General features: G+C 49.2%; 1 protein-coding gene, 1 long non-coding RNA gene and 1 pseudogene across 4 annotated transcripts in view; 2 read left to right on the plus strand and 1 right to left on the minus strand.

The window, feature by feature from the left end:
• Nucleotides 1-2,813, plus strand: part of FBP2 (fructose-bisphosphatase 2) — a 38,615-nt gene extending 35,802 nt beyond the window's left edge. Inside the window, exon 7 of the mRNA XM_003938168.4 lies at nt 2,417-2,813. Coding sequence (XP_003938217.1) covers nt 2,417-2,611 — 195 coding nt within the window. The 3' untranslated portion in view covers nt 2,612-2,813. The remainder of the gene's footprint in view (nt 1-2,416) is intronic.
• A 5,549-nt stretch (nt 2,814-8,362) lies between these two features.
• LOC101047627 (cytosolic non-specific dipeptidase pseudogene) lies at nt 8,363-9,995 on the plus strand (annotated as a pseudogene).
• Nucleotides 9,996-15,213: 5,218 nt separating this feature from the next.
• Nucleotides 15,214-19,162, minus strand: LOC141583805 (uncharacterized). Of its 3 annotated transcripts, none has more exons than XR_012516707.1 (3): nt 17,516-19,162; nt 16,882-16,952; nt 15,214-16,723 (listed from the first exon to the last, which is right to left on the minus strand). It is a non-coding gene; the product is annotated as an uncharacterized LOC141583805 (long non-coding RNA). The 3 variants fall into 3 exon arrangements; XR_012516708.1 differs by having other exon boundaries at nt 15,214-15,473; nt 15,571-16,952; XR_012516706.1 differs by having other exon boundaries at nt 15,214-16,952.
• Nucleotides 19,163-23,879: the final 4,717 nt, after the last annotated feature.

Here is a 23,879-nt window from a genome sequence, read left to right on the forward strand (position 1 = left end):
TGATCACTGATCATTCAAATGGTCGTAAGTGAGTCAGAAATGCCCACATGGGATCACACGCGCATGTCCTGTAAGCACGTGTTGCTCCGTAGATAGACCTGTGTTCGCTGCACGTAACTACCACCTGTACGGCGAATTCTGCTAGTTCCTGATCTCCGTGTCTGCTGTCGTGGTCTCTGTGACAACACCTGTGTGTGTGTGTCTGCGTGTGCATGTGCACACTCCCAGCCTGTGTGTGCCTTCATCTGTATAGCTGTGTAGATTTCATTGCAGAGAGAATTTAGGTCACATGGCCTGCAGGCCAAGATTCCTTGAAGTCCTGCCCATTTGGTGTTAAATTTCCTACAATGGGGCATCTGAGGTCATGGCAAAAATAACTTGGCTCCGAGACAAGCACGTATGTACCAATGCTGAGCTTTTTTGGTTAAAGTATTTGAATCAACAGGGTAATTGATCACAATCTGAGACTTTATTGTCTGATGCTCCAAATCCCCCTTCCCATAAAGGGGGAGAAAAATGCTGAGCGCTACAAGCTGCCGCGATGAGGGTCTCCCTGGTTAGACTGTCCTGGACAGCCTGGCTTCCAGGGTCCCTCCTGTGGGTGACGAAGGACAGAATGAACCACCCGCATACAGCCTGCATGTACCACAGCTTTTGTACACCCTCCTGGGCACCCACTACTTCAAGAGCCAGAGGTCTCGGTGAGGGCACGTTACACTGTCTGACCAAAATGGCAGGAAATACCTCTAGGAGTCTTCACCTACTTTCTTCTGAATGCCTGGATCTCCAGCCTAGACCAAAGATATTGTGTTCCTCTCCTTAATATATATAATAGAAAAAAATATGATATAATATAATATAATAATATATACTTATAGAATAGAAAAATAGAAAAAAATTACCATAATATAGGACTGTTTCTCAAAGTAGTTTAAAGATATCACCAAAATGTACTGGAAGGAAAGAATGGTGAGGAAAGGCTGCACACAGCTGGGTCAACCATTTAGTAAGCTGATAATAGAAAATGAACTTTTTGGGAAGTTACACAGGTTGTACCAATGGGGAGAAAGGAGAAGATGATACTGGGTCACCCCCAGAGGCAGTGCCTCCAGCCAGAACCACGCCCTGTTCTAATGTGATGTGTGTGTGCCGTGTATCAGGCCTGCGGGTCATGACAACATCATAGAAATAGACCTGAAAGGTCCATTCAACCCAACCCCATTCATTTCAATTCACCGCAGACTCACTGGACACAGGGAGCCTCCTGCCAGTTGTCATGTGCCTGCAGGAGGGTTAGAGAAGGCCTGCCTTCCTCTGAACAGGCTCAGCCCTGGGTCTTTTGCAGAGACTGGCAAGCAGGATTCGGGCTGATTTCTGGGAACTCTCACGCAGGAAGCACAGTAGCCCCGCTTGGACACTTTGTTTTTGAGACAAAGTCCTGCTCTGTCCTGCAGACCGGAGGGCAGTAGTGTGATCACAGCTCATGGCAGCCTTGTACTCCCGGGCCCAGTTGATTCTCCCGTTCAGCTTCCTCCCATTCATATGCCTGTGAATAGCTGGGATCATAGGCATACACTACCATACCTGGTTAATTTTTAAATTTCTTTTAGAGATGGAGTCTGACTGTGTTGCCCAGGCTGGTCTCAAATTCCTGGACTCGAGCGATCCTCCTGCCTCAGCCTCCCAAAATGCTGAGATTAAAGGCATCAGCCAACACACTTTCTTTGTGTCAGGCACTGCTGAGAATTGAGGTAGTACAGTGATCAACTAGGACAGACAGCAGGCTAAGGAGGAAGCCAGGCATTAAAGAGGCCTCAGTGTGATGAGTGGTACCAGAGGGGACATACAGCACTATGGGAGTACAAATGTTGGGATTTCTGCTCCTTAGTCTAAGGGGCAAAAGACAAGACCATTGAAACCCCAACAAACTAGCGACGTCAAAGCTTAAGATGTGGCGTTCCTCCACGCAGTCCCAGCCACTGTGGCATGCTCAAGGTGACCTTACTGACCCATCCAAGCTTGACTCCTTACCAGCCTTGAGGTCTCACATATAAAGGCTTCTACCCAGGCCTGCAGCCTCAGTTTACCTCATTGTTGGAACCAAGAAATAGGTGCCTAGGTCTCCTATCTCCAAGTTAAGAGGCAGGTCTCTCATAAGCACAGGGACAAGATGGGTAGATCCATGGCTCAGCCATCTGGCCAGAGGGACCCCCAAGGCTTCTGGATGAGCGCCATCTGATGCGTCTGGCCTGCTGTAGGTTCTCAAGCTCAGGCCCACTCTTGTGAGGTGCACGGTGCAACTTAACACTAGCCAGATGGAAGCTCGGCCGTGCAAACTCCTCCCCCAGCTTCAGGGGCACGGCTCAGGACATTGGCCACTTGCAGAGTTTTCTCACCTGCCTCTATTCCTCCACAGCTCCGGCTCCTGTATGAATGCAATCCTGTGGCTTACATCATTGAGCAGGCAGGAGGCTTGGCGACCACAGGGACCCAGCCAGTACTGGACATACAGCCCGAGGCAATTCACCAGCGAGTCCCCCTCATTCTGGGGTCCCCAGAGGATGTACAGGAATATCTGACCTGCATGCAGAAAACCCAGGCATGCAGCTAGCGGGTTTGACCCCACACACTCTCTTGTCTAAATACCCTAAAGGAGTGATTAAACAGAGATGGTAGCGATGAGAATCAAAGGGCAAATCCACCTAATAACATACAGGAGAGCAACAACAAACTGCTTATGAAGATTTGGAAGCCACAGGCAATTCTGTGGCCCATGTGAAGGGCTAGAAATAAAAACCCACATGTGGAAAGAGCGACTTTGGCTTGTCTTCTGTCAGAAACAGCAGCAAATATGGTTATAATTGTCAACTCACATAACTGGCAGCTGTAGGCTTGGGGGCAAAGAGTACACAGATTAGTTAAGAATTTGTCTTGGTTGACTTGAAATTTGAACCTAGTGTCTTATCCCATAGTGATTAATTTCCTTCCTCACACACATACAAATCTCCAGCTTAATGGCTTAATGTCTTAGAAGAGTATTTGTGTCTGATTTTGGATAAACTTGAATCAGAAATCTCATGGCAATTAAATTCTGAAATTTTTGATTCAGCTTATCTTAGGAGTCTATAACTTGGATGACCAATCACAGTTTGAATGGAAAATGGGGTCACTTCTTGTCAAAGCCAGAAACTAAATAGAGTCAATATTTAGAAATTAACTACTTTTTTCAGCCTCTTCACCTTGCATTTTTAGTTTCTGGGGAAATGTTTCAATCTATTCTTGGGACTCACTGGTGTACACTGGTTAAATGACTTGTCACTTGTCCAAATTGTGTTAAGATTGGGGAGGCGATGGCTTATGCATCTGCAATCTCATTTTGTTTTAGGAAGAACTGCTCTGAATATCTGTGGACTTGGAAGCTAAGAAAGACATTCCTGAATGATTGACAAATCAAATCCAGAAGTATTTAAAACAAAGATGCATCAGGACGAAGTCAGTCTTCACCTAGTAATTCAAGAATGAGTCAGAACAGGAAAATCCATGACAGTAATTCATTAGGTTAGAGGAAGGCATTGTGGGGATGGGCCCAGGCAAGGCCCTGGAGGAAGCAAGGCTGACCTTCCCCACTTTAGCTTGGGCCGGGTGGGGCATGCAACCCACAGACACATTGCATCTTGGCTGTCATTCTGTAGGCCACAGCGTTGCTCAGTCCAGCATGGCTTGGAAGCTTTAGCAGAAGCAGCAAAATCTTATTACAAAATCAAAATTTTTTTCACCTTCCCAAAAAGGAACAAAGATTTTCTTTGTTCTGAGAAGAATTCTGATTCTAATCAATGACCTCTTAATGCTTTCCTAGTCACTTCATCTAACACTTACAGCCCATAGATCCAAACGGAAATCCTCACTTTGAAATATCTTTTGAATACTCCATTGAGTGAGTTTGCCACATGTAGTCTCAAGATTACACACTCAGAAGGAGACGGTCTTGCTGGAAGCAGAGATGAGAGGCAGCACCTTCAATCGTGGCCTCATTCATTCAGTGCACATGGTAGATGCTCAGGGAAAGACTGATTTGCCCTTCATGTGTGTTCTTCTTAAAGTTGTGGGTCCCTGCATGTCAAAGCCAAGAACAGGGAACTAGGGGAGGGGCTGGGACTCCTGTTTCATTCTCAGAGGCTACTCATCAGCAGTTTGAGGGCATTGGTAGAATGACGCCTTGGTGACCCTTCCACAGGCGGGGTCCACAAAGCCCGTCTGCTGGGCTCTGCTGGAGTGATCTGAGAATGCCTTCCCCTCGGTTTCCCATTCGCTCCCTGCCTTTCCAGTTTAAATGGTGGCATCAGTCTCAGGAGAAATCCAATTGTTCACTCCGTTTCCTAGGATTCCTGAAGAGTACACTCTGCAGCTACGGCCCCACTGGGAGCCTGGGACCATTCCTGGAGGAGGTGGCTCCAGTTGCACTTCAGGCAGATGGGCTCCAGCAACTGAGAGGTGGACCCATTAACACATCAAAAGACGAAAAGGAATAAGGCCATGTCAATAGGTGCATTTTTAAAAGATGACAAGATGGCCGGACACGGTGGCTCACTCCTGTAATCCTAGCACTTTGGGAGGCCAAGGCAGACAGATCACGAGGTCAAGAGATCGAGGCCATGCTGGCCAACATGGTGAAACATGCTCTCTATTAAAATACAAAAATAAGCTGGACGTGGTGGCGTGTGCCTGTAGTCTCAGCTACTCGGGAGGCTGAGGCAGGAGAATCACTTGAATCAGGAGGGAAAAGGATGCAGTGAGCTTAGATTGTGCCACTGCACTCCAGCCTGGTGACAGAGTGAGACTCTGTCTCAAAAAAAAAAAGAAGTCAAGCTTTTTCAAATCAGTGGGAAAGAATGACTGGTATGAGGATAATTAGTTAATCATTTGGAAAAATAAAGAAGGCTTGACCCTAAAGTAGATTCCAGATGGATTATAGAAGAAAGCATTGAGAGTATAAAGCTGGCCGGGTGCAGTGGCTCACGCCTGTAATCCCAGCACTTTGGGAGGCAGAGGCGGGTGGATTGCCTGAGGTCAGGAGTTCAAGATTAGCCTGACCAACATAGTGAAACCCCATCTCTACTAAAAATATAAAAAATCAGCCAAGCATGGTAGTGGGCGCCTATAATTCTAGCTACTCAGAGGCTGAGGCAGGAGAATCACTTGAACCCGGGAGGCGGAGGTTGTGATGAGCTGAGATTGCGCCATTGCACTCCAGCCTGGGCAATAAGAGCAAGACTCTGTCTCAAAAAAGAGGAAAAGGAAAGAAAGTATAAAGCTGTTACAAAAGATACAGATCGGCATATTTATACTCTTCTATGGGACCAAAATACACAAAGCAAAGCATATATGGGAAAGACAGATGTAACTACATCAAAGTAAAAACACACCACAAAGTTAAAAGATAATTGATAGGCAAGGAGAAAATATTTGCAACATATGACAAAAAATGAATAGCAATAATCACACATGTTAAGAGAAAAAAGAAACTATCCATCGAGAAATTAACAAAGCTACGAAACTGCAGAAAGTTTATTTAGTAAACGGTCCTGGCACAACTGGTTATTTTCCCAGAAGTGGAGAATGTTGGACTCCAAATAAATGGATAAAATGTATTAAACATTAAACAAAAACCAATATGTATCTTGAATGAGAATTTATAAGAATATATATACATATATATATATATATATATATATATATATATATATGTGTATATATATTTTTTGAGATGGAGTTTCACTCTGTTGCCCAGGTTGGAGTGTGCAGTGATGTGATCTCGGCTCACTGCCACCTCCACCTCCTGGGTTCAAGTGATTCTCCTGCCTCAGCCTCCTGTGCAACTGGGATTACAGGCACGTGCCACCACACCCAGCTAATTTTTGTATTTTTAATAGAGATGGGATTTCACCATGTTGGTTAGGCTGGTCTCAAACTCCTGACCTTGTGATCTGCCTGCCTTGGCCTCCCAAAGTGCTGAGATTACAGATGTGAGCCACCGCTCCCAGCAGAAGAATATATTTTTAAACTAACTTGGGACACGGCAAGCCAAGATAGAAACCAGGATAGAAATTCCCAGGTTTTTTCAAACATACCTCTTTGACAACCTAAAACATCTGTACATTTTTTTCTGGCAAATAAATTTAAAAAACAAAGTTGAAGGGTGAAATAGACTGGAGAAAGAAACCTCAATGCCTTTGACACATAAAATGTTAATATCCATCATATCCACAAAGCTTTCCAAAACTGGTTTTAAAAAATGCACAAACATCCTAACGGAAAGGTGGTCACATGTAGCTAATATCTTGGCTTTAAAACAGGGTTTAAAAAATCATTTAATTTTTAAAATTATTTGAACCCTTTCAGTGCATCATATATTTGGGGTTCAACAACCAGAAACAGCAAGGGAGAAAACCATGATGATGGGAGCTGGTTTGACTGAGAAATGGCAACAGCCCAGGCGCTCCTTAACCCTCCATGAGCCGTAGAAGAGGGCTCACCAGAGACAACATGCCGACAAGTTCCAGGTCATGTCTGTGGCCTCCTCTGTACCTAATCTGTCCGTCTCTGCTCCATCCCTTAAGATCTCAGGGGACCAGCCCTCCCAGTTTCTCAAAGACTTGTCACATGCCATTACCTTCCTGTGTTTTCTGACAATTCTATTTTTAAAAAACCAACAAGGGAGTTTCAATGGAGGGCATTCTTAATAATAAAAATTAGCCCGACACCACATTGAGATACCATCTCATGCCAGTTAGAATGGAGATCATTAAAAAATCTGGAGACAGCAGATGTTGGAGAGGATGTGGAGAAATAGGAACACTTTTGCACTGTTGGTGGGAGTGTAAATTAGTTCAACCATTGTGGAAGACAGTGTGGCGATTCCTCAAGGACCTAGAAATAGAAATTCCATTTGACCCAGCAATCCCATTACTGGGTGTATACCCAAAAAACTATAAATTGTTCTACTATAAAGACACGTGCACACATATGTTCATTGCAGTCTTGTGTACAATAGCAAAGACCTGGAACCAACCCAAATACCCATCAATGATAGACTGGACAAAGAAAATGTGGTACATATACACCCATGGAATAGTACACAGCTATAAAATGATGAGTTCATGTCCTTTGTAGGGACTTGGATGAATCTGGAAGCCATCCTTCTCAGCAAACTGACACGAGAACAGAAAACCAAACACCGCATGTTCTCATTCATAGGTGGATGTTGAACAGTGAGAACACATGGACACGGGGAGGGGAGCATCTCACACTAGGGGCAATTTGGTGGGGGTAGGGGAGGGACAGCAGGGGTTGGAAGGGTGGGGAGGGATAACATGGGGAGAAATGCTGGATATAGTATACACCTAAAGTAAAAAAAAAAAAATTATCTGGGCATGTTGGTATACACCTGTAGTCCTAGCTACTTTGGAGGCTGAGGTGGGAGGATCACCTCAGCCTGGGGAGGTCAAGGCTGCTGTGAGCCATGACTATGCCACTGCTGTCTAGCCTGAGCAACAGAGTGACACCCCATCTCAAAAAAAAAAAAATCCTGTATACTAGATCTACCTTCTCAAGTCATTACAAAGCTCGAAAACTTGAATTAAGTAGAATTCATGAACAAAATGTTTTTCAGAGGGGATAACATATCTAGCCACAAATAGGAAATTTCCTCCGAAATATCAAATACTCTAAACACTATGACAAATATAGTTCCTCTTATCAACAAACCAAAATCACATCTAGAGAGGTATGGTTTTCATTGACTTCAAATGATTTTGACTGCCTGACACCCCTCAGTATCCAGCCTTTTCACTCCACTTCCCTTGAGTTCAGTCTTTTCTCTTGAGTTAGGAGGTTATCCGGGCACTGTCCTTTCTCTGTGTGTTGTTCGCTCTATCACCCACTTGCATTTTTCCCTGTGTCCTTCAGCACATTTTCCCCCATGATGCTCTGGCCACACTGACCTGGCGTCTCCATCTCTGCTTCTTCTCATTCCCCTGAATGCAGTCCATGTTTTAAGTCTGTGAACTTTTCGTGATTGCTAAAGACTCAGAGCTTCTAGAAATGAGACCTCGTCTTCTAAACAGAACCTACAGTAGAGATTCCAGGGAAGACGAGCTGGCTCCCAGCCCCAGAAGTATTCTTCTATGTAAGACACTGTCTATGGAGCATCAAGGCCACTTGAGGCCTTGGAAAGACATTCAGGAAAGGAGTTATTAAGTCTGAATTTCTGGAGATTCTTTGAGCAGAGAAAAATGTTGGATCTATGGCTGATTTCAGTCTTCTTTTTTTTCATTCCTCCTGTCTAACTGAAATTTTGTATATTATGACCAATATCTTCCTAAGCATACCATCTCAGGGTAAGCACCATCCTACTCTCTATTTCAGTGAGTTCAATTTTGCTATATTCCACATAGAAGGGAGATTGTTTAGAGGGAGGAGGAAGATGGAAGATAGGAGGCAGGGTCAATGTGCAGCTGTCACCATGACGAACAGAACAGTTTGTGGAGACTCACACCCTGAACTTTTGTTCCAAGCACCATGGCAGAAACATACCATACAGCAGCTCCGCGACGGCTCGAGATCCGCTCCCTCCCGTTCTGCTCGGCAGTCCGGGCTCCGACCCACGGAAGAAGACGGTGCGCATTGACGGGCGCCGGGACGCGCAGCCTGCGGCCCTGGAGGGCGGCGGGGACAGCCAGCCCTTCGCCCCGGTGGAGCGGGACGGCCAGCTGCACGGCGAGGGCCCCGCGGCGGCTGGATGGATGCCCTGGAAGCGGGTCAGAACACAGACCGGGAGACTCCTGCCAACGGCCGGTTCTGCCCCGAAGGCACGGAGCGGCCAGGCTCTGAGGGCCTGAACGAGCTGCGCTTCGCCCAGAAAGACGCTTCTTTAAGGCCGTGGACTGTGTCTGCCTCGCCGACAACCGCTGGCTGGGGAAGCGGCAGCCCTGCATCACCTACGGCCTCAGGGGCATCTGCTGCCTCTTCATCGAGGTGAAATGCTGCAGCAGAGACCTGCGGGCCGCGGCGTGCGGGGCCTCGGTGCGTGAGACCGCGACTGATCTCGTTTTGCTGATGGGCTCTTTAGCGGACAAGAGGGGGAACATCCTGGTCCCCGGCATTAACGAGGCTGTGGCCGCTGTGACGGAAGAGGAGCACAAGCTGTACGACGACATTGCCTTTGACGTGGAGGAGTTCGCCAGGGATGTGGGGTGCACCCTCCTGCACCGCTGCAAGAAAGACATCCTCATGCACCGATGGCGGTACCCGTCTCTCTCCCTCTATGGCACTGAAGGCGCCTTCTCTGGTTTGGGGGCCAAGACTGTCATTCCCAGGAAGGTGGTCGGCAAGTTCTCCATCAGGCTCTTGCTGAACATGACTCCCGAAGTCGTCAGCGAGTAGAACACAAGCTACCTAACTCAGAAGTTTGCTGAACTCCACGGCCCCAACAAGTTCAAGGTGTCCATGGGCCACGGTGGGAAGCCGTGGGTCTCCGACTTCAGTCACCCTCATTTCATGGCTGGGAGAAGAGCCCTGAAAACAGTTTTTGGTGTTGAGCCAGACTTGGCCAGGGAAGGCGGCAGTATTCCCGTGACCTTGACCTTCCAGGAGGCCACAGGCAAGAACGTCATGCTGCTGCCTGTGGGGTCAGCAGATGACGGAGCCCACTCCCAGAATGAGAAGCTCAACAGGCGTTAACGACGTAGAGGGAACCAAGATGCTGGCCGCGAAGCGGTATGAGGTCTCCCAGCTGAAGGAGTATGCGCGGCTCCGTGTGCTCTGCTGCTGGCCAGAAGGAATCCCGCCCTCGCCTCGACTCGCCCTTTCCCGACTTGCCCAGGGAAGTGGAGGGTCCCTGTTTCCTTTCCCTTCTGTCAGGTTATCCATGACATCAGAGAACAGACACGAATGAATCCAGCTGTCCACGGGTGGAGCTACCCAGTGGGCTTATGAGTGACCTGAAGTCACAGCTGAGTAACCCTGGGTAGGTTCTCAGAGTGGTTGCGATGGCTTGACCTGCAGAAAATACCCAAGGTCCAAAAGCACAAGGTCCATGGAAAGTTCTGGTTGTTGGCCAGGCACAGCAGCTGACACTTATAATCCCAGCACTTTGGGAGGCCACGGTAGGAGGATCACTTGAGGCCAGGAGTCTGAGACCAGCCTAGGCAACAAAACAAGACTGTCTCCACAAAAAGTTTAAGAAATTGGCTAGATATGGTGGTGGTTATGCCTGCAGTCTCAGCCACTCAGGAGGCTGAGGCAGGAGGATCGCTTGAGACCAAGAGTTGGAGCCTGCAGTGAGCTATGATAGTATCTCTGCACTCCAGACTGGGCAATGCAGCAAGGCCCTGTCTCTATGAAAAGCTTTTTAAAAATGAGCCAGGTGTGGTGGTGCATGCCTGTCCCAGCCACTCAGGATATGGAGGTAGGAGCATTGTTTGAGACAGAGTTGGAGGCTGCAATGAGCCATGACTGCCCCCACTGTGTTCCAGCCCAGGGGCAGAACGAGACCGCATCTCAAAAATAGAAAGTTCTACTTGTCATTGAATTGAGATAAACAGAGAGCTCGATGCTTCGTGCCTTGTCTCAGGTGATGCATGGCACATTTGGGACATTCGGAAAGGAAATGAGGAAAGAAGCCCAGGGCCTCCCCTGATCTCTCACTATCTGCAGGTCCTGCCCTTTTATTAAGACCTTCACCATTACTGGCATTTTCCTGTCTTCTCTTTAGTATGAGCCCTCAAAACCTCACCTAACTGGAAGATGATTTTGTCTCAGTCTGTGCTCCTCAATAAAAAGTAAACATGACACTTCTAAAAAAAAAAAAAAAAAAAAGGAAGAACATTGCCCAGAAGCCCTATGACTATAAGGAATGTGGGAAAGCTTTCAGCAAGCCTCAAAACATGCACATATAAGGAGTCACACTGGAAAGAAACCCTATAAATGTGACAGTTGTGGAAAAGACTTTGCAAAGTCATCAGAACTAAAAGCCATCTTAAGGTTTACAATAGTAAGAAGCCCTGTGAATGAAAGGTGGGAAAATCATCATTAATTTTTTTCGCCATACTGAACATGTGAGGAGGACATACTAGAAGGGAGCTCAATGAGTTACCATTCACAGGAACATCTCATATCTTACAGAAGTGTGAAAGAAACCCTGTGAAGGTAAACTCTATGGAAAGCCTTTCATCTTCATTCTTACAGAAGTGTGAAAAGAACTCTCATATCTTACAGAAGTGTGAAAAGAACCCCTGTGAAGGTAAACTCTATGGAAAGCCTTTCATCTTCATTATTCTTGAGTAGATAATTGTTCTCACACTGGAGAGAACTATAAAAGGAATATTAAAAAAAAAAAGACTTCGGTATTACCTAAGACTCATAATGCAAACAAGATTTCGCAGTGCAGACTGCTTATGGAAGTAAAAAATGTCGAAAAGACCTCTTTAAACACCCCTCCTGTTACACGATTCCACACCTTGAGGTAGACTAGAATTGGAATAAATATAAGAAAGCTTTCAGTTCCAGCTTGTCACTTACTGGGCATGAACGAGCACATAGTAGGACTGAAGCACTGTAAATGTTAACAATTGTTGCCATTATCCTTCAGTTAGAACCCAAATGGATAATTTTGTAGTTTTTTCATTCTTAAAAAAAAATGCTATGACTGATATCTATCTCTGTGCTCTTTCAGCTCTGCTACCTTAATGTTGATATGAAGTCGGATTTTTATAATTCACTTACATGCACATGCTTTCATTTTCAATGTGAAGGCCTCTTTGAGCTCCCTTCCATTTAGATTTAGAATTCATGTGCTCCATGATACCTTTTGTGTCAGTTTGTTTTAATCGGTCACTATTTGACTGCATTATGGTCAGAGTATGTGGTTTTATTAATTTGGGGTACCTGTTACATCTTTCATTTTGGCCTAATGTGGCCAATTCTGTCCATTTCTCTGCTATATCCATTATTTTCATCTTCTTTGCTAAGGGAACATAGATTCAGTTTTCACAAGGAGCACGTTTTAAATGTCTTTATCTATTCTCATTTTATTATTTAATTTATATATATATGTTAAAAATGGTCTCCCTTTGTCTACCAGGCTGTAGTGCAGTGGCATGATCATAGCTCACTTCAGCCTTGAAGTCCTGAGCTCATGTGATCTCCCAGCTCAGACTCCTGAGTAGGTAGGACTGCAGGTAGAACAGGTGTGCACCACCACACCCAGCGTTTGTTTTGCTTTGTTTTTGTAGAGACTAGGTCTCACTATGTTGTCTGGACTGGTTTCAAATTCCTGGGCTCAGGTGATCCTCCCACCTTGGCCTCCCAAACTGCTAGAATTACAGGCATGAGCCACCATGCCTGGCCCTAATTTATGTTTTTAAATAAGTTGTCCAGTTTTTCTCATAACTGTGGTGAGCAGAGATTACAGTCCTGGCCAATGTGAAATGCAGAATCCACTGGTTTGGATTTCTAAAAATCTGTGTAGAAAGGGGAGAGTTATTGTTACACTTTTCTCTTAATCAAGTTCCTTTTGCTCTCTCTGCTTGCTTCTCTCTGGAAATAGGATGAAATGCTCTGAGTTGGGTTTAGCAACTTGACGACCATTGGGATGATGGTCCCAATAACAAAACCTTCCATAGACAAGATTTCTCACTCCCCAACGGCATGTTGGGTATCCATGGCTGCCCTGGACTATTTCTGGACTTGTTTCATGAAACTAACCCCTAGTAGAATTAAAAAACATGTTAGGAGAGAAGTTTATAACAGATTAAATGATAAACTTAAAACATGAATAAAACATAAAAATAAAGAGAACATTGCCGGGCGCGGTGGCTCAAGCCTGTAATCCCAGCACTTTGGGAGGCCGAGGCGGGTGCATCACGAGGTCGAGAGATCGAGACCATCCTGGTCAACATGGTGAAACCCCATCTCTACTAAAAGTGCAAAAAATTAGCTGGGCATGGTGGCTCGTGCCTGTAATCCCAGCTACTCAGGAGGCTGAGGCAGGAGAATTGCCTGAGCCCAGGAGGCGGAGGTTGCGGTGAGCCGAGATTGCGCCATTGCACTCCAGCCTGGGTAACAAGGGCGAAACTCCATCTCAAAAAAAAAAATAAATAAAAAAAATAAAAAAAATAAAAAAATAAAAATAAAGAGAACAGACACAATGGGCTTGCAGATGCTGACTGGCCACACTCATTTTTGGCTGTCACCCCCATGGATGCCTCACCTACTGTGACACTTGGAGAGCCGGCAGCCAACGCTCAAGAAATCAGAACACATTGGCCTCTACTGCAGCATCAGGGAACAAAGCAAACACTAAGCCTGTCAGCTCTCAAGAAACATACTTATGTGTATGAACATGGGACATAAATTTATTCAGTGACTTTGAGATATCTCATGCTAAACAGATAAAATTAATTAAAACTAGTTTAATTAAAATTAAATTACTTGATTAAAACTAATTGCCATAATTAAAAATTTATGGCAACAATACTCCAACTCCCCATTAGTTATTCAGGGCATTGAAAATTGGAACACATCACAGATCCCTAAGTTGTTCTCTGAATTAGGAGGAGAAAAAGGGAGAACACAGAGAGAGCTCACCGTATGTGCCGGGCACTGGGCTGAGTGCTGCGCCTACAGAATCCCACTTGATGCTTGCAAAATCCTGCAAGATAAAAGTAAAAACTTGCACACACACACACATACAACATACACGCGCGAACTCACACACAGACACACATGCTCAAGCACACTCTAGAAACTATAGAACAAAGAAATCATTGGCCAGTAATAGAAGTATAGTGCTGGCCAATCACATTGGCTCATGTCTATAATCTCAGCACTTTAGTACAGGAGTTCAAGACAAGCCCGGGAAACCTAGCGAGACACCATCTCTACAAAACGTTTTCTTAGTTAAAAATCATTTTGAAAAAGAGGTATGATGCCTAAGGGCTCAAGGAAGCAGTATCTTTATGGCTATATGGTAAGCAGCAGGTAAAGTTACTTGTTGGACCAAAGTGGTAATAATTCCAGGGTTCCTTTGCACACTGAGCCAGGAGACTGGCTAGCTCAGCACTGTCTGGGTTCACTTTACCCTTTCCACAGCTCTAAAGCTCTGCCAGGCGGGACCTAAGCATAAGAGAAAGTGGTATTATTCAGGACTCTCTTGACTTCAAGTGAGTCCCTGACCCACTTAACCTAACTTGATCCAGCAGAACATGGAATTATTCGGCTCTCATAATTAAAAATGTCCACGAGTAGATGGCTTCTGGCTCAGTGGGATCAGGGTTCAACTAATATCAATGAAGGCTCATTCTGTCTCTTCATTTTCTGTGTCAGTTCTGCTTTTCAGGCATGCTATTTTGAGAGAGCAGCAAAAATGGCGCCATAAAGTTCATATCACTTATTTCCTTGCAAGTATTTAATCCAATAAAAAGAAAGCACCTCACTCCCTGCAGTTTCATCAAAGGTGCAGGGATAACGTCCATGAACCCAACTTGTATCACATGTCCATTCTTGAATTAATTACCCTGCTGAGCTGATTGCCCAGGATGGGTTAGCCCTTCCCAAATCACAAGTTAGACATAGAAGAGTGGTCCTCCCACGAAAACAAAATGGAAGGATAGTGGCAAAGGAATATGGGTGGCATGGCCTCATCTCTATATAAAAAGTATGAGCATATTTGTGTTCTATTACACACCACTCGTTTACATAGTCACTGGGAAAAAGAAAAACCCACACACGGCTTCTACATGCCCCTGTGCTTTGTTTTCAACAATGAGCTGTGATCAATTTAATTATTAAAACAAAACTTTGAAAATAATGATTTGGGACAGTGGGGACGCTTCTCTGATGCAACGAAGGTGAGCAGTTCCTTTGTGCCATGAAGACACAATCCCCAGGAGCCCGCCTGGGGTCTCTAGAACAAGCACGTGGGCTATCCACTGGCTGCACTTCCGCCTTTCCTTTCCTGGACTGTCAGGAAGAAACGAGTTCTGAATTCAGTTGAACTGAGTTCAAGTTCAGGCTCTGTGACTCACTGGCTCTGTAACTCTGGGGAAGTCACTTGCTCCCCTTGACTTCCATATCCTCCTTGATTAAATGGAGAGGTGGAGTTATTGTTAGGTTTTGAACACAAGGCAAGGGTTAAAGAAAGACAGAGACGGTGGCTTCAACAGCAACACCTTTATTGCTAGCAAACCCTGCAGGGAAGGAAACCGGCTTAGTGCCAGCAACCACTGCTGCTCACAGGCTGGGGTAATTATGGGACTGGAGGGAGCGGTCTGGGTGGTTCAGCTTGCTGCACAGCAGGATATGGCAAGGATGTTCCTGCAGTCACATCTGCCTGGCAAAATGTGGTAAGGATGTTTCTGCAGTCATGGCGCGCGTTCCCGTGGAATGTTTCACTCTGACCAGGGTCTGCAAAATGACTGGGGGTTTACAAAATGGTGCAGCTTAGGCTAACAGTAACATTTCCCAGGTAGACAGTTCTTCAAAGTCAACTGCCCTTGAGCATCTGTACTGTACCAGACACAGTGCTAGGACCCAGGTCACGGGAGGAACAGGACAGATGAGGCCCCTGCCATCCTGGTGCCCATGTCTGATGAAGGAAGCTAACAGGTCGTAAGACCAGGTCAGATGGTGGTGATAATGCAAGACATTAGCTGAGTGAGATGAGCTAGAAAGAAAGTGAGGGAGCTGTTCCAAACACAGTGACAGGCAGAGATCCCTCCAAGAGGTGACTTTTGAGCAGAAACCTGAGAGATGTGGAGAGGGGGTATAAAGAAGAACCTGCCCCTGAAGCCATTCCAGAAGTAAAGTCCTAGCAGCAGGTGGGCAATGAAACGGCCTGACCTGTGCGTTCTTTATGCTTCCTTCCTCAGTGGTTCACAAACAGAAACATGGGGCAATTCTGTGCAGGGCCCAAGGAGGAAGCAGGTGCACTGCAGAGCCACGGCGGGGATGAAATCTGGCCCAACAGTGAAGCCAGACGCAGGAGCTGCTTATACTGCCCGCAACACAGGTCAGGAAGCATAACCAGCCCCTGAAGGCATGTCCAGCACCAGACAAGCTGGCCAGGCTGCCAGCATCTTAGTAGAGATTCCAGAAGATCGGATGACTTGTTTGGCGACAGGGGAGGAAAGCTTCAGGAAGTTCCAGAGGACCCATGGCACTTGGCATGACCTTTCCCGAATGGGACTCGTTTGGCGTGGCTGGCTCTACAGAGTTGCTCCCGCCACCCCCACCTGCCCGTTGCCCAACCAGGGGAAATCTCGGTGTGGGGCCCACAGAAACAATCCCAGTGGGAGGAAAGGGTGTTTCTCATCCCAAATCACGGGAGGAGACCCACAAAACAAGGTGGAGCAAGCATTCACCTTGGGGCCAGACAGCCCACGGTCAAAGTTGAACTCCATCACTGTTCAGCTGTGTGACTTTGGGCAAGTGACTTTCCCTCTCTGATTCTCACGTTCCTTTTTGGTAAAAACAGCATAATGACAGGTCTATGGGCATCGGAGATGCCAACAGAAAAACGTATCTTACTTTGAGTTTCCTGGAAGTAGACGCTGAGGCAAAGATTAAAATACAAAAAATTTTTGTGAAGATGAGTGTCGGACAGTAATTCTATGGTCAGTTCTTCCTCAGGGTGCTGATCCCAGGAGACATCAGCAGAGTGGGGGAGCTGAGACAGGAAAGGAATGCCGCAGTGACAGGGACCTTTATCAAGAAAGTTTCTGCTGTGGCAGCCAGGACTTAGCCCTGCTGGGTACTTCTGAGAGAAAGCATAGAACATGTGCCTTAGAGCCACCCCGCCCAGATCAAGGGAGCTGGGGTACTTACCACTGATACCCATCAGTCACTCCTCAGGGCTCCTTCCAAGGGCATGATTCCTCCAGAATGGCCTGGCTGCACTGCAAGGGTCAGACCTGGGGTTGAGACAAGGGGCCCTGACAGCACCCCCAGCAATGAGCAGGAGTGCCACCTGGTGTGCAGACACAGTGACTCCAACACACACACACACACACACCCACCCCACACTGCAGCGCCAACGCAGTGCATACACACATACACACACGTGCATACATGACTGCAACCCGCTTAGATCCTGGTGAATCCATGGAGTAGATGATAAGGTGGGAATCAGGGGAAGAGAAAAATTAAGGGGATGAAGGAAGGTCTTGGGGACAAAATGCAAATTTAGGCAGAAAATCAAGGGGGAAGAGGAGTGGTCTGGACACCAAATGCCTGTTTACTAATGTCTCAGCAAGTTCATGGGTGATAGTTATGGACTCCCAGATCTTTCTGTCCACAGAGCCTAAAAATTCTCCCTTGTTAGGTAGGCTGGGTACCAGATCGTGCTTCTGGGCTCTGCTCCTTTTCCTGCTAGGCAATAATGGCAGAATTGACAAAAATGTTTTCTATCATCACTAACTGGAGGAGAGCCAATCAGGGGGCCATGAGGCCCTGCACCCACCACTCAATGTCTTCCGGATTGTGGGCCCTCGGGGCTCTTGCACCACATGCTGGCAGCACTCCCGGTGTCTGGGTGTCTTGTGAGGTTGTACAAGGCCCAGTAGAGGTCACTGGCTGTGCTGTCATATCCTAAGAGGCAGCCAGGCAGGTTTGGGTCTCTCGGCTGCTTCAGCACCAGAGGATGGACAGCGCCCACACACTGAGGCCCTGGGGAGAATTGGAGGAAAAGGGCGGAATGCAGTGATATAGGGTCCATCCACCATGTCCCTGGATGGAGAGACCCCTGTTCCCACAGTAGTCCCACACCGAGACCACCACCGACACTCATGAAGATGCCAGCCTCCATTTATATGTCCTCGTCTGACAACTTCTTCACATTTTCATCCTGGAAACAAGACCTCCGAACACACAAGCTCTGAGGGTACCTGAATGTAACCTGAGGCAGTTCCTGAAGACCTTTCACCTAAGCAGGATCCCTCCCTTGCCATCTCCAGACTTGCCCCATAGGCTCCCTCCTGGTCTCCTGGCTCTTGTTTACTCCTTCAAGGCAGCCTTCTACAGTCATCTCTACAACGTGTCTGACTGTCCCTCCTTTATCCAGACCTTCCACGGCTCCCCAGAGCCCTCAAGACCAAGTTGAAGTTCCTTGATAAGACACTTGATCTCAGGCTCCATTCTACCTCCTGACTTAAGTTCCCAGAGAAGCACGCCTTGCTCAGCACAAATGCATCAATGAAGTACGAAGCCTTGAACGTGGCCTTGGCCTTGAGGAAGTCATCAACAGCCTGGCTAGTGGGTGCAGTGCTGCTCCAGGATGATAGTGTCAAAAGTTGTGCTCCAAGTCATAGGCCCTGCCGAAGCCTCGCCCCCAGGAGTGAGGTAGTAGAGGAAGTCCATGCTCAGGAAGATCTGCTGGTGCTGTCACACCATGAGGGCACTGACCTCCAAGGTGGCAGCAATATATTCACTGGGATTCCTGCAGGGAGTGGAAGCAGCTCTGTAACACATATGATACCCTGAAAGCACTTGCCAGCCAGAACCTCAGGACCACATTACATCCAGAAACAGGTGCCTTCTGAGCACAATTCTCTCTCTGCCCCCACTCTGAGCTGCCTCCCGGCCTTACATACCCCAGCCTGGCCCAGAGCCTGAGCCCAGCAGGTATTTAGTCCATGGTGTTGACTGCTCCCTGGGCCAGGAGAGCCCTTGGTGGCTCTGTGACTCCTGCTGTAGAAGCCCTCCCTCTGCCTTGGGACCTCCCAATTCCCATGGGAAGCCCCCATGGCTATGGATTGCCCCACCTGCCCTGGGATCCGCCAGCCCCATGGCCTTCCTTGATGCCTTAGCCCTCCCAGACCATGGCATGTTTCTCAGAATGTGGCTTATGTCCAGGGCCATCTGTGGGGTTTGCTGGGGACCTCTTGCTGTTCTCCTTTATGGTCTGTACGGCAGGGCCAAGAGGAAAAATCAGCACACACAACCTCAGAAAAGAGAAAAGATTCACTGCCACAAACTGCAACCACTAAATAATCAGCAGTGCTTCTGGAAGGAAAGTAGATTTATTCTGCAGAAAGCTCCTTGTTTGGCTTCTTTCTGAAACTGGGGGGAAGGGGGTGCCAAGCCCGGCTTACCTGTGGTGCCTATGTCACCATCTGTGCCTAGGATGTGCGATGGGACCCTGCTCCCACTGCACGGTTGAAGTTCCCTCCAGCTGGAGGCCTGGGCTCCTGACACCACCTGGCCTGTTTGTCCTGCTCTGGATGAGCATGGAAAGGCTGTACCTGGTATTTCCTTAGGTCCTTGGTTTCCACATTGTAGACATCCAGCAGGAGTGACCATGCCGAGCCCCACATCTGAAAGGGGACTCCCTTGTAGAGCAGCCGAGACATCTACAGATGGAAGAGTGCTCAGTGAGACAGGCGACAAGGGTCCCCAGGGAGAATCAGTGTCAGAGGACTGGAGGTTTCCAGCCTTGGGCTCTGTGGTTCCTCAAAGAGGTTAGCTTTACCTACAACCAGGCCTCTCCTCCCACGATTCAGAGTGGATGAGTGCTCAGTGTCGGGAACTCTGATCTGGACCTATTTTTAAATTTAGGTCACCAGGAGACAACCACAATCCCTGAGCTAGAAGTGGTCCAGGCCCTGGCATATTTTCTTCTAGCAATGTGATGCTTGCAGGGACAGGTAGAAAAGGTGATGCCCAGGCCTGCTATCCTCCGGGTAAGGACAGTGTGCCACCCACCCTCTGAGAGGCAGGTGGTGCCAGGCCACAGCACTGGGTGCCTGTACCCCTGGCTCTGCAGAGAGCGGACATGGAGGTACCGCCCTCTTCACATCACCTTCTTGCTGCTCCTAGGTTTCTTCTAGTCATTAAGCACTTGGAGCCATTTTTCTGTGCATCCACTCTGACATTTTTGCTCTCATGAAACACGATAACGCTGAGTCACCAGGATTCCTGGAGAAGACCTTGGATGCTGGGTCTTGGGCTCCAGGGCCCTGACGAGACTAAGCCAGAAGGAGCCAGGGAAGGACAAACATGGGCTGAGCCCCTCTGGCCAGTGGTCAGTGTGGCTTGGCCTTATGACTCCAAGACACGCCGTCCTCAGGCCATAGGCACCATGGGCTTTGGTCAGGTCCCAGCCTCCCAATGGTGTCCTGGCACTAGCAGGACACCCTGAGCCACGATCGCAGTTCCTGGTTTTGGTATGGAAAACTCCCTCCAGGACAGAGTTCTGGGGTTGGGTTTGGCAGAAACCAAGGGGCCTCCCAGGGATGGTGTGTCACTCCTACTTGCCACCAAATGTGCACACAGGCTGTTCCCCTGTCCAGCTCATCCTGCTGGACAAAATGGAATAGGCAGGGTGGCAGCTGGGGTGCAGGGAGAGGCAGGTGCATGCTGGGAGGTTAGACCCTGCGAGGGCTGTGGGGGTGTCAGGTGGAGTGGGCTCCAGGTGCACACTCAGTGCACTGGGGAGGTCTCAGGCTCCCTGGACCCCCGCTGGGTTATGTGGTCACTTTCTGGGGGACTGCTGTCAGGCCCCAGCCACACACCTGGGCAGCACCATCCCATCTCAGGACTGGACTTTCTGAGTCCCAAGACAGGACAGTGCTGCCGAGGCCTGACAGCCTGGGAGAACCTGCCAAGTCCCCCATCGCTAGACCAGCCTCCTGCACAGCAGAGACACCGACCTTCCCCTTCAGGGCGCTGACTAATCCATCTCACTCTAAGGCAACCAAGGCAGAGCTGAGGACCTGTGCCAGACTGGGAGCCAGTCCCCTCCCTAGGTGGGCCTGAGGGAAGCACCATCCCTGTCCAAATGCACCAAGTTTCAGCCCAGGAGACACATAGGAAGGGAGGATGAGGCCTCCCTGCTGACTGACACTGGAAAAGTAAGACCTGGGAGAAGAGGAAGCACAGGGCTGGCAGGGGAAGCTCCAGGCCCATGGAGAGGTTGAGCTGCAGCATACAGCTGCCCCTTCAGGGCTGGAGGCTGTGCCCTCTGCACGCTCTGAGAAAGTCCAGTCCTGAGATGGGACAATGCTGCCCAGGGTGGGCGGCCGGGGCCTGACACCAGTCCCCCAGGGAGTGACCACATTACCCAGCTAGGGTCCAGGAAGCCTGGGCTGAGACCTGCCCAGTGTAAGGAGGGTGCACCTGGAGCCCACCCCACCTGGTGCCCCAAGAGCCCTCACAGGGTCTGACCTCCCAGCATGCACCTGCCTCTCCCTGCACCCCAGCTGCCCACCCTGCCTGTTCCCTGACTTCCTCCATTCTGTCTAGCCCATAGACTGTGATCATCTCTCCGTCCACTCTGGCCCTTCCTTCACCTCTGTCCTGTCAGAATCTTTGAGCAAGATCTCCCAGGTCCATCCAAATGCCTGCTTTGTCCACTTCTGACTGGGCTATTGGACACCACTGGGCCATCCCAGCTGTGCACAGGGCCCTCCATAATACACACTGCACCTGGCGTCTCCCAGCACGCTCAGCAGCCCCCACTGACCAGGTCCCTGCTGTCCAGGCCTCACTGACCAGGTCCCTGCTGACCAGGCCTCACTGAGCAGGTCCCTGCTGTCCAGGCCTCACTGACCAGGTCCCTGCTGACCAGGTCTCACTGAGCAGGACCTTCCTGACCGGCCCTCACTGACCAGGTCCCTGCTGACCAGGCCTCACTGACCACATCCCTGCTGACCAGGCCTCACTGACCAGGTCCTTACTGATAAGGCCTCACTGATCAGGTTCCACCAGTCATGACCCTATTGCCTGATCAGGGAGGACTTGGTCAGTGGTGGCTTTTGAAGCACTGGTCTAATCGGTGGTGACCTGGTCAGTGGGGATCTGTGCAGTGGGTGCCTCTTTAGTGGGGCCTACTCTCTAGGGTCCAGGTCAGGGGCATCTGGTCACCTGCGGCCTGGTCAGTAGGAGCCTTGTCAGTGGCAGCCTGTTCCCTGGAGACCTGGTCAGTGGGGCCTCATCTGTGGGGCCTGGCAATAAGGCCTTTATTGGTGCAACCTGATCAGTAAGGCCTTATCAGTAAGGACCTGGCCAGTGAGGCCTTATCAGTAAGGCCTGGTCAGCAGGGACCTAGTCAGTGAGGCCTGTTCAGCAGGGACCTGGTCAGTGAGGCCTGTTCAGCAGGGACCTGGTCATTGAGACCTGGTCAGCAGGGACCTGGTCAGTGAGGCCTGTTCAGCAGGGACCTGGTCAGTGAGATCTGGTCAGCAGGGACCTGCTCAGTGAGGTCTGGTCAGCAGGGACCTGGTCAGTGAGACCTGGTCAGCAGGGACCTGCTCAGTGAGGTCTGGTCAGCAGGGACCTGCTCAGTGAGGCCTGGTCAGCAGGGAGCTGGTCGGTGAGGCCTGGTCAGCAGGGACCTGGTCAGTGAGATCTGTTCAGCAGGGACCTGGTCAGTGAGGCCTGTTCAGCAGGGACCTGGTCAGTGAGGCCTGGTCAGCAAGGACCTGGTCAGTGAGGCCTGGTCAGCAGGGACCTGCTCAGTGAGATCTGGTCAGCAGGGACCTGCTCAGTGAGGCCTGGTCAGCAGGGAGCTGGTCGGTGAGGCCTGGTCAGCAGGGACCTGGTCAGTGAGATCTGTTCAGCAGGGACCTGGTCAGTGAGGCCTGTTCAGCAGGGACCTGGTCAGTGAGGCCTGGTCAGCAAGGACCTGGTCAGTGAGGCCTGGTCAGCAGGGACCTGCTCAGTGAGATCTGGTCAGCAGGGACCTGCTCAGTGAGGTCTGGTCAGCAAGGACCTGGTCAGTGAGGCCTGGTCAGCAGGGACCTGGTCAGTGAGGCCTGGTCAGCAGGGACCTGCTCAGTGAGGCCTGTTCAGCAAGGACCTGGTCAGTGAGGCCTGGTCAGCAGGGACCTGGCTCAGTGAGGTCTGGTTAGCGGGGAGCTGGTCAGTGAGGCCTGGTCAGCAGGGGCCTGGTCAGTGAGATCTGGTCAGCAGGGACCTGGTCAGTGAGGCCTGGTCAGCAAGGAGCTGGTCAGTGAGGTCTGGCCACAGGGACCTGGTCAGTGAGGAGCATGCTGGGAGATGCCAGGTACAAAGCACATTATGGAGGGCCTTGTGGACAGCTGGGAGGGCCCAGTCAAAAGTGGACAAAGCAGGCATTTGGATGGACCTGGGAGATCTTGCTCAGAGATTCTGACAGGAATCAGGCCCGCACTAAATTATGTTCCACTGCCCAGGCGGCCCTGACTGGGGCCCCGCTGACAAGAGCCTCACTGATGAGGACATGCCCACCAGGCCCTGCTGACTAGGTCCCGTGTGACCAGGCCTCCACCGAAGAGCACCTTTCGACCTGGTCACCAGTGACCCAGCCCGTGCTGATAAGGCCATCACTACGCTCCATATGACCAGGTCCTCACTGACCAAGCACCTGCAGCCCAGGTTTCCACTGACCAGATACCAAATGACTGGCTGCCACCAGGTCCCCACTCACCCAGACCCTCACTACTAGGTCTCCCTAATGATACCCTCTCAAAGCACACCCCTGCTGACCACACCCCCATTAAATAGGCCTCACTGACCAAGTCCCAACTGGCTAGGTCCACCGAGAAGGCCCACACTCATCAGGCCCCTGTGACCAAGTCCCCACTGGCAAGGCCGAAATGACCAGGTACCCACTGACCAGATCTTGTTGCTTAGGTGACAGCCAAACCATATTATTCTGCCCCAATCCCTCAATCTCATATTCTTCTCACATTGCAAAATACAATCATGGCTTCCCAATAGTCTCCCAAAGTCTTAACTCATTCCAGCATTAACACAAAGGTCCAAAGTTCAAAGTCTCATCTGAGACCAGGCTAGACTTCCATTCAGCTATGAGACTGCAAAATAAAAAATAAGTTAGTTACTTCCAA

This window comes from Saimiri boliviensis, chromosome 2 (genome assembly GCF_048565385.1).
Source record: "Saimiri boliviensis isolate mSaiBol1 chromosome 2, mSaiBol1.pri, whole genome shotgun sequence".
Taxonomy (NCBI): Eukaryota; Metazoa; Chordata; class Mammalia; order Primates; family Cebidae; genus Saimiri; species Saimiri boliviensis.